The sequence below is a fragment of the Crotalus tigris genome, unplaced genomic scaffold (assembly GCF_016545835.1).
Source record: "Crotalus tigris isolate CLP2741 ecotype Arizona unplaced genomic scaffold, ASM1654583v1 scf7180000018081.1164505, whole genome shotgun sequence".
NCBI classification, from domain to species: Eukaryota; Metazoa; Chordata; class Lepidosauria; order Squamata; family Viperidae; genus Crotalus; species Crotalus tigris.
This window is the reverse complement of record NW_024096813.1, coordinates 808963-819465: the sequence shown is the minus strand read 5'-3', so window position 1 is coordinate 819465 and position 10503 is coordinate 808963. Positions and strand designations below refer to the sequence as shown.

Here is a 10503-nt window from a genome sequence, read left to right as displayed (position 1 = left end):
GAAATGAATTTCTAATACTGTGGAATGTTAATAATTTCGTTCAGTTATCTGTAAAACATGTACTTGAAATTCTGTCTGAACATTATAACAATGTCCTTATCAGTGAACAGGGGGAAGGAGGAAGAGATCAGGAGGAGCAGCAGGAGGAATTTGCTGGGGAATATATTTTTAACGTGGAAGAGCAGATCAAGGAATGTAAACAGTTATATGTTATTTGTATGGATGTTGTTTAATGGAAAATTTCAAGCCACTTAAAAAAGCATTATTCTATCCTAACATAAAATTTATAAATTTTATAAAGAATAAATAAATAAGACATGAAACAAGATTTATTTTAAAGTTCTCTGAGTGTACTTTTTTTGATTAGCTAGCAAGATGGCATTTTTTTGTATATGCATTTAAAGATAATTGCAAACCTTAATTCCTATAAACAATTTAATAAATATTTGCACTTCACAAAGATATTTTCCATTGATGTTTGTTTTGCCAGAATCAACAGTCACAAGACATGGAAGGATCAGTAATTTTTAATAAGATATCAGTGTGAAAATACATTTCTTTATTGTTAAAAGTTGCCATACAGTTACAAGATTATCAACAATAGAGAGAACATGAAATAATTATGACAATAGTTAGGGTTAATATTATAAGCATGGTCTCCCTCTCTCTCAGTATATTTTTGGTAAAGGGTTAGAGTAAACACTTGAATGTTGAAACTACAAATAAAAATGAAATAGCAATATATGAGTGCCATTCAGGCACATAGCTCATTATCACAAAGAGATCTGTTTTGCTGCAACCACAGGCTTCAAGCCACTTTAGCTCCAGAGATGTCACTGCAAATCAGTGGATCATTTAAAGTGAACTATTTGAGATTAGCAGCTTAATATGGATATTTTTAATGTGTTTCTTCCAAAATTAAAACTTTATTATGATAACTGACAATCGGAGCCAATCAAAACTCATATATGAGAGTCACATTAAGCAAATCAAATTTGCCGCTAAATGTATTTTATTTGAAGCTGTAATCCATTGCGCATATTACACACACACACACACACACACACACACACACACACACACACACACACACACACAATGCTTTAATGCTTCATAAGTCCTAATTTTTAAATACAATATTCTGATAAAACACTCTTCCTGCAGATCTGAAATTATGCCATATTTTAATTAGTTGTGAAAGTATCATCACAGTCTTCCTCCACATGATATCCTCCTGATATAAAGTACAGTGGGTTCTGTATTTTTAACATTGCAATCAACACCAGAAAGCACCAAGTTGAAAAAGGGTATATTATGATGGCTACCCTTTGAGAGATTCTTCCTGAAATTTACATGGTTTTTAGGCAAATACTTGGAAATGCAAATTTATACATGTCTTTCCAAAATTATGCCTTTTCTTTCAGCAGGGCTTACTATCATTTAGGTATAGAATTATATTTGATGGCTGGGTTTGTACTTCATGTGAACCTAGAGCAGACATGTTAAACTTGCGACGTTACGTGACGTCGCGCTACGTATCGGAACTTTTTTGCCATTGCTGGCAATGGGGTGGGTGCGTTTTTGCGATGACGTCTCCGGAATGTGGGCCGGCAGTTTGACACCCCTGACCTAGAGTATGCATTTTTTTTAGGGGCATGTGCCATATTTTGTCTTTGGACAGTCTGCTTAATAATTTCTAATTTAGGTTGCTACTTTTAGATGAGATAGAGGACATTCATGTTATCAGTTCTGAAGAAGATTCAATTCTCAGTCTGAACAATTTCTGGAATTGGGAGAGTTCTATACCTCTTTATCCTTTGCTGTAAAGATTGCTTCGACTGGCCCCAATTTTCCCTCTGCCTTATATAACCTCACCTGAAGATACTAATCATCAAGAGGCAGAATGTTAAGGCTAACATCTTGAGTGGAAGACGTCTTCCAGATCTTTCTCTTTTTCATAAGTACTTGCCCTTGGTACAATGTAGTGAGCTGCTGAAAAATAATGAAAATCCTAACTTGGGGACCAGAATTACCTCCTGAATATGAGTATTTCTAGAGAGATTATGCCATGGAACAAAAAGAACCAGGGCAAATTTATAGCATTTCTGAGCCTTTTTTTCCATTCATTGTGGAGATGTTGAATCAATAAACAAAATTGTAATCATTTTTTTTAAAAAACAAAGATCCCTGAGCAGATCTCATTCCTAAATACTTTCACTCTAAAATCTTTCTGCAAACAACTTCCTTCATGAGTTTATCTAGTTTGAAAAACTCTTTTCCAAAAATGCAAGCAAACTCTATTTACATCACATTTAATCTGTTTTTCCTTTTTCTATTAACTTAGCTTTGGCTAGATGGAACATTGATTTTTGTCAAAACTGCAATGTAAGGCAGACAGACAACTGCTTGGGTTTACAAGGACTCCATTAATATCTTCAATGAAGAACATGCAAAGTTCTAGCAGAGTTTTATATTTCTCATGTATGGAAGAATAGGAGCCATATTTGTAGCAACTATGGACTAAGTGATTTAAGGCACTTCAGCAGTATAAACCACAAATAAATATAGGCCTGAAACTCTCCTTTCCCCCTTCAAAAGGTAGTCAAGATAATAAATAGGACTGAGGAAAGCTTGGTTACATCTTGAATCCTACTATCTTTAATGAGCCTTAAACACTAACACACTTGTCTGATGAGGGCAATGAACATGAGGAGGAATATAGTAACACTGTTTTAATTTCTAAGAGTGGAAATTAATACCATCTAAGTACACTTCCACCTATACAACAGGGTTTTTTTTCTCTGATTTTTTCCCCTAGGTACTCCTTAGTACTCACCCTTTCCAACAATTTGCTCTGGAGTGTTCCCCCATAACGCATTCTCCAATGAAACCAGTTTCACTCTAAGAGAAGTCTCTGTTTTTTAAAATTTCAATTGGTGTTAATTTACACCAGATAATCATCTAAGCAGGTGAGACTTCAGCATCAGGTAACATTACTACATTTCCTGATTCTCTGACTCTACCTTGGCCTTCTAAAGCTTATTCTAAAATTCAAAGGTAAGGGTGTGCAATTTTTTCTGTGCCAAGCATCACACTGAACCTTGGGCAAGCTGGCGGCAGCTCTCCAATATGATGTCATTTCATTTACATCTAAACCGAATTCAAATTAAAATAATAAACACAACTGATCTCCTTTTGCACATTTAATAACTTTACTTTGTCTCATTAAATATTGCAGTTTGGTATTAACTTTTGGAGGTCTCTAAGGGTTGGTCCAAAGCTTTTGGGGCCAGATAAGACCTTAGGGTCTCAGGTTGTGCACATCTGTTCTATGGTTTTAATAAATACTTTTAAATCAGCTGAATTCCTTGAGCTTATATTATTACTGAATTGAATATACAGCTGTTCCTGTTTACCCAGTAAAGGCAAACAGGACTCCATGGAATGAAATGGACTCTTTCTATTTAAATAAATTCCTGAGCACCAACATGTTTTCTTATAGTGTTTCTGAAAGTTCAGAATGGTCTTTTCAAAACCTACTAAAATATTATTTGTGTGGAAAGGCTATCAACATTAAGGTATACTAAAAAAAGTGACAAAAATCTCAATTACACCAGAGTCTAGAACTCTTTCTATAGCATAGTAAGTAAGCAAGCAAATGTATTTATTTCTCAATACAAATTGGTAGTGTGAAGGATGTGGCTAGTTAACCGAGAAGAAAAAAACAAAAGCCTAAACAGCAACATCCAATTTAACTGGCAGTTAGCAGTGTTAATGATAATCTTTAGACAATTCCTGTCATGGCATAACAAAATGATGGAACTGGAGAAAAGGATTCCAAAGAAGCATTCATAATTGTGCCTCTATCTTAAAAGATAGTACAAAATTCCGGTATGTGATAAATATTTAACCCAGACAAAAGTATCAAATCAGCATAGTGGTTGGGTTAATACATTAGGGAATTGAAACATATTCAATAATATAGGTGATTGGTATTTTTTATGATTATCCCCAATTCTCTTTTAAATTCTTGACTTAATTAGACAGATTTCGCAGAGTTAATTTTGATCTAAATGAGATAGAATGCAATAGTTCCATTGTTTTGGATTCTTTTCCAAAATACATGCTTAAATCCTAAAATGTCACCAACTTTCCCATCTATTTTAATTTAGGAAAACATTGAATTGTAGGAGTTCTCTTAAGATCAGGTGAGGAAGGCACTTTCATAGTGTTTAAATCCATGGCAGGGATTGGCCAGATAGCTTTGGCTCTTCAATACACAACAGGAAAAAGCATCCATCTTTAAAGCTAAGTCAGGATAAGCTCTGAAGCCAAGCCTCCACGCTGCATGATCTATGAGTGCACTTTAAGATAATTTGCTGTTTACAGAGGAAGCAGGAACAAAACGATCCATTTTCACATTTACTTCATTTTCTGTTCTTGATATGCATAGCCTTTGCATACTATTGCAAACCATTGTTTGCATTACCAGAACATTCAGTTTTAAATGAGTACGCTGACCCAAATGTTAAATTAGACTACAATTTGTTATTTTCACAGAAATTAGGCAACACAGCAGCTAACTCCTAGAATTAACGCAAATTTATGTCTTCTTTTTGGATTTGTAAAAAGATTGAAGTGTGCATTCTTTTCCACAGTACAAAATTTAAGAAATAGGTTGGCAATGGCCATATAGGTCCTCAGTTTGAATAAGGTAGTGCTGACTACCGTCAGGGAAAAAAATATTTCACTTCATCTTTGGCAAAAAAAATGACACAGTTGCAATAAATTGAGCCAAAGTATTACATACAGGCAATAACACACGCAAAGCCTTCTTTTTTTTTAATTAGCATGAATATTGAGGAAATTTCAGAACATATAAATTACACAGGGCAAAGGGGAATAATATAATATAAATTTTCTAAGGAACACTTTATTGGAATAAAAGGAAAAAATACAGTAGATGCATACTTCTTTTAAAGCAAATAAGAAAGTGAGTTAACTTTTCAGAAAGGCCACTATTTGGTAAAGTGGACACGTTCAACAAGTAAGTAAAATCTTGTAAAATGTAAATTGGTATTAGAAATTGTCTACTTGCAAAAATATATTTTAAAACTGCAACTGCTTGGAACAGAATCAGCCCCGGGGGTGGGAGGGCACCCAGATTTGCTCAAGTGGCTTGGTCAAGAGCTTGAAGCAAGTCACCTCCCTGCAGAAGCGTCGAACTGCCCATCACCGGGACGTTAACCTCACAGTCATATCGGGTCAATTCTGGCAACAAATAAGGTTCAAAAGAGGGCCCGAGCAGACGACTTGCAATTCCTGAGGGGCAAAAAATAAAATAAAAATAAAAAAATACAGAAAATATATTCCATCCCCAAAGAGTCTTAGCAGCAGTGTTGAACTTTAAAAAAGTCACACTAGTACAATAGAAGTATACAAAAAAGGCTATAAAAACTATAAAAATTTAAAACCCAAGCAAGAAACAAAAACACATTTACACCTCCAAAGGTGAAGTGATATTCTTATAGCTAATTAAATAGGAATTAAAGGACATAATAAATGAGCAAAGAAGTCAGAGGCACAAAGTTAAAATTATTGTAAAAGTTAGAACTATTAAGAGTCTGGAAACTGCTTTTAGATTCAAATGTTAGGTGAATGGTTTACTACCTATTTTAATATTTCTCTAGTTAACATTACTGTAGGCTCATTGTCTATGGAGATTCTCATTCATCCAGGTCATGTTTCCCCAAAGTTGCTTTTTCAAAAGGCAGCTGAATGCTGGAAATGGAAGGATTTGACTGAATGGTGGGCATTCAGGAATATAAACTATCTATGCTTGAGCAGGTGGCTGGACTAGAAGACCTCCAAGGTATCTTTCATCTCTATTCTGTTCTATGCAAGGAATATAAATCTTTCCATTCCCACCATTCAGTCAGAACTGAAGAAGCTTCTTGGATGAGAAGTGAAAATAAAAACTCCAGCTGCCTTTTGAAAAAAACAATTATTATCCCCCTTTTCCAATTTCTTAAAGATTTATTTATTCTTCTCCAGTTCTCTAGCACCTCTGTTTATTTACAAAACAATGCTGTTTTTGGCTTATATCAACCATTATATAGACTTTCCTACAGCCAGTTTATTAAGTAAGAGAGATTAATTAAAATTAAAAGAGACAGCCTGGTCTAGTAGTTAGCACTTAGACTTATTTACTGCTTCATAGTGCTTAACAGCCCTCTCTAAGGGGTTTACAGAGTCAGCATATTGCCCCCAACAATCTGGGTCCTCATTTTACCAACCTCGGAAGGATGGAAGACTGAGTCAACCTGCTGAACTGCTGGCAGCAGAATTAGCCTGAGGTAATGCATTCTAACCACTGGGCCACCAGGCTAGAAAGCAAGAGACTATGAGCTCAAGTCTCACCTTAGCCATGAGAACCAGCTGAGTGATCTTGGGCCAATCATTCTCAGCCCAACTCACCTCACAAGACTGTTGTGAGGAATAATAGGAGGAGGGTGGAGGATTAGATGAGTTTGTCGCCTTGAGTTATTTGTAAAAATAATAAGGTGGGATATAAATAAAAATAATAATACAATAAATAGAATAGAATATTTATGGGAAGTGGGAAGAAAAAAATATTCCAGAAGGTAGTAATGGCAAACCACTTCCATATTTCTGCCAAAAAAAGTACCAGGTCCATGAGGATCTTAGCAAATGAGCTTTACTTATATGAGACTTTATGGAAAAAACTTCAACTCATTTGTTGAGCAGATTGATCACAGTACCTCCTCACTTTAGAGCAGGTATGTCAAACTCACGATGTCAAATGACATCACGTGACATACGGGACTTTTTCCCCATTGCTGGCGATGGGGTGGGCGCGGTTTCGGTGTGATGCTTTCAGCCTGCGGGCCGGCAATTTGACATGTCTTCTTTAGAGGTTAGATCACTTTCAACATCTCACAGTAAGAGCCTACCCCACCCACTAAAGGAGCTGATTTAAAGCACTCTTATCTTTATTAAAAGTAAAAATTTCATTATTGAATATAACCTTTCTAAATTTGACATGACACTTACCTGACATCCTATGAGCTTGTGATACACTGAAGTCCTGATAAGGGGTTTTGTAAAAAGGCGGAGAATACACAGCTTTGGGATTATTTGCAGAGTTGCCAGAGGACAGTGGTAGATCTTGCTGCTGTTGTTGCTGCATCACATGCACTGGCTGGCCTGGGCATCTTTGTAGGTTACAAAGGAACTTATCTATAATTACAAAGTTAAAAACTGGCTTTAAAAATGCTATTGGAAACAGAATGCTTCACATAGCCAAATTTATATTTTGCCTGGAAAAGTATTTGTGTGTGGTGATGGTGGTGGTGGCAGATAAAAGTACCATGTTTTTCTAAGGCAATTTCAGAAATGATGAATTATTTTCTATGGATACTTTCCAGATTGCAAACATCTGCAGAAAGAAATTAAGCAGCCGCTAGAGTCAATTTAATGGTGAACATCAGTTCATATGTTAAGTTACAAAGATTTTTCAAGGTTAGAACTAGTTTGTGCATACATATAATAGGCAATAATGGAAGATGAAGCTATGTATAAACATGAACAGATTAGATATTAAAAATTAATTTATGCACTCAGTTTTCATTCATATATAATATAGAGATACTCTTACTCTTGCCAAAAGTCACTGAAAGATAGCTGAAAAACCTACAGGTATTTTGACAGTGAATATATGATAGTGAAAAGTAGGTAGGATGTAAGGGCTTTGGATTTATTATTACCATAAATGCCGGCGTATAAGATGACTTCCGCAAGCGCTGAAATCGGCGCCAAAGACGGGGGTCGTCTTATACGCCGAGTCGTCTTATACACCGGAAATACTGGTAGTTTCCGGCGTATAAGACGACGTTCTAGGAATGCGGCCCGGCTATAAAGACGGGGGTCGTCTTATACGCCGGGTCGCCTAATACGGCGGCATATATGGTATTATTATGACTGACGTGTCTCTTCTGATCTAGAGGAGGTAAATAGCTGATGTATAGCTAGTGGCCGTTATGCATTTGTCTAAGCTTCTTTTTAAGACATTTAAATTATGAATCAACCTCATATCTCATGGTGATCAACAATATATTTTAATCATGAGTTGTGTGAAAAAGATTTTTTTCCCCTGTCCATCCAGAATTTCATACCACTTAGATTTGCTGGATGACTCCTGGATGGCTGGTTGGTTCTGCTGATTGGTTCTGAATTACAGAAACCACTGTTGGATATTGTCATTTGACTTGCCTGTAGAGTTCTTAGAAGTATCTGAATGGCCACTGTGTGAAATGACACTAGATAAGATTGTCCACTACGCTTATGCAGCAGAACCGTTACTTTTAAAAATGATAAAGCAGAGCATAGACAAGGTAGCACAGAATTGGGTAAATATGAAAGATATGTAGATAGCTCTTTTGCATATTTTTTGATATTCTGCTCACAGCCACCAAAGAGTGACCTATCCCGCCATGTGTGTTTCCTTTTGGTCATATATAAACCCTGGTGGCAGAGTGGTTAGAATGTAGTATTGCAGGCTAACTCTGCCCATAGCCAGGAATTCGATCCTGACCAGTTCAAGGTTGACTCAGCCTTCCATCCTTCTGAGATTGGTAAAATGAGGACCCAGATTGTTGGAGGCAATATGCTGGCATTTGTAAACTGATAAGAGATTGCTGTAAAGTATTATGGGGTGGTATATAAGTCTAAGTGCTATTGCTATATTACCAATTTATGAAAATTCTTACCATTAAGGACACTTGTGCTGAGTGACTTCTTTTCTGAAAGCAATGCAAAGTTTTCACTTGTGAGAATTTTCATTCTTTTCAACATTAAGTGGGTTGGATTAAGGCCAGATATGTCATCTTGTGTCTATGGTAGGTAAGGCAAAACATTAAGACATAATGAAACTTGTATTTAAATAATGAGTCTTCTGTTTAAAACCATGAAAGGAAAAGTATAGTGATCTGACATAATAAATTTACCCCATTCAGATGTTGAAATGTTTGGTCCTCATAATTTAACTGCCGCTTCAACTTCAGACTGTTGGCAAGAGCTATTCGGGCTGGATTTATATCTATGCCACGCTGTCCAAAACTTTCCAGTGATCTATCAAAACAAACCATTATTTTTTTATTAAATTGAAACAAGCTTTATTTTAATGCAGAGAAATGTGTCATGTTGGTGTGCAGAAATCTTTCCTTTTTCAGATCTGTTCCTAGACCAATGGTTGCAACAGAAGCTTGCAGAATATTTTTACTAAGACAAAAGTGGCTAGTAGTTGAGAACAGCTATGAGACACATCACTGGTACAATGATAAACATTAATAAATACTAAACATTAAGAAGATGTGTCAATGTTAATAAAAATTGAAACATTATTTCTGTAAAATCTCTTATCAGAAAGCTGAAATGGAAAGAACAGAGTGAGCTGTGCAAATTGATAATAGCACTTTATTTAACTATTGCTCAACAATTGTTTTTGCAGTTAGTTTCTATTGCCTAAGTACTGTTTACTCTCTGCTGTGGGCAAATCACTAGCTTGCGCCACAGACATTCACTCATTGATACCTGAAGTCAACATTAGCAGTTTGTTTATCTCTAAAGTTAATAAATTGTGCAAAGATAAATGGTGGTCTGGGAGTTGCTTGAAAACCACCCCCTCATGGACAAAGCCAATCATATGGATCCCTTCCCTATTGGTTGTACTAACCATTTATTATTTTAATTATAATTTTATTTGTCAGATTTATATATTGTTCTTGGTCAGAAACTCCAGGTAACATATATAAAATTTCTTTCCATTTTTTTTCTACAACAATATTGTGGAGGCTGGTTAAACTAAGAAAAAGTGACTAGCCCAAAGTAACCCACTACTATTGATAACCTAAGTCTCCTCAGTCCTTCTCCAATTCCTTAACCACTATTAAGGATACTCAGTTTCCTTGTGTCTTGAGTGCCTCATTCCATAAGTTGACAAGACACAGGTGGGTTTGGAATTCTTGCCCCTTAAGTTTCTCAGGTGCAACTGGAGCAGATTTCCTAAACAGTATTTAGTCTGTAAGGTTCCTGGAAGCCACAAAAGGGATGGTGGGAACATGAAATACATTTTTTGTACTCCTCCCCCACATTTTGGTATGCTGGAGGGAAGGACTTAACATTTCAGATGGTTTGAAGATAGAAATGTATACTAAGCTCCTCTGAAGCCAAGAGAGGACTTCAGGTGGATGGGTGGATAAACACTTTGGAGATGGCTCTAATGAAAGAAGCAGAATCCTTGCTTAGCTGCAGTGATTAGAAAAAGCATTTTACACATATTCTGTGCAAATACTCTCACAGTATGTGAACATTTTTAAATGTATTTTTTTAAAATGAAGAGATATGATTATGTGCCATGAAGTCATTTTCACCTCCTAGCACACAATCTTTTTATTTGTAGCTCTGATAACTTCTTTAAAAATA

At 35.9% G+C, this 10503-nt stretch overlaps 1 protein-coding gene across 3 annotated transcripts in view; it reads right to left on the bottom strand.

Moving 5' to 3' along the window:
* Positions 1-511: 511 nt before the first annotated feature.
* EPAS1 (endothelial PAS domain protein 1) overlaps positions 512-10503 on the bottom strand; it is a 107446-nt gene continuing 97454 nt past the window's right edge. For all 3 annotated transcript variants that reach the window (XM_039347473.1, XM_039347474.1, XM_039347472.1), the window contains 4 exons: positions 9027-9150; positions 8790-8913; positions 7075-7260; positions 512-5322 (listed from right to left, as the gene is read on the bottom strand). In XM_039347473.1, the coding sequence (XP_039203407.1) occupies positions 5171-5322; positions 7075-7260; positions 8790-8913; positions 9027-9150 (586 nt within the window). In that variant the 3' untranslated portion in view covers positions 512-5170. The remainder of the gene's footprint in view (positions 5323-7074; positions 7261-8789; positions 8914-9026; positions 9151-10503) is intronic.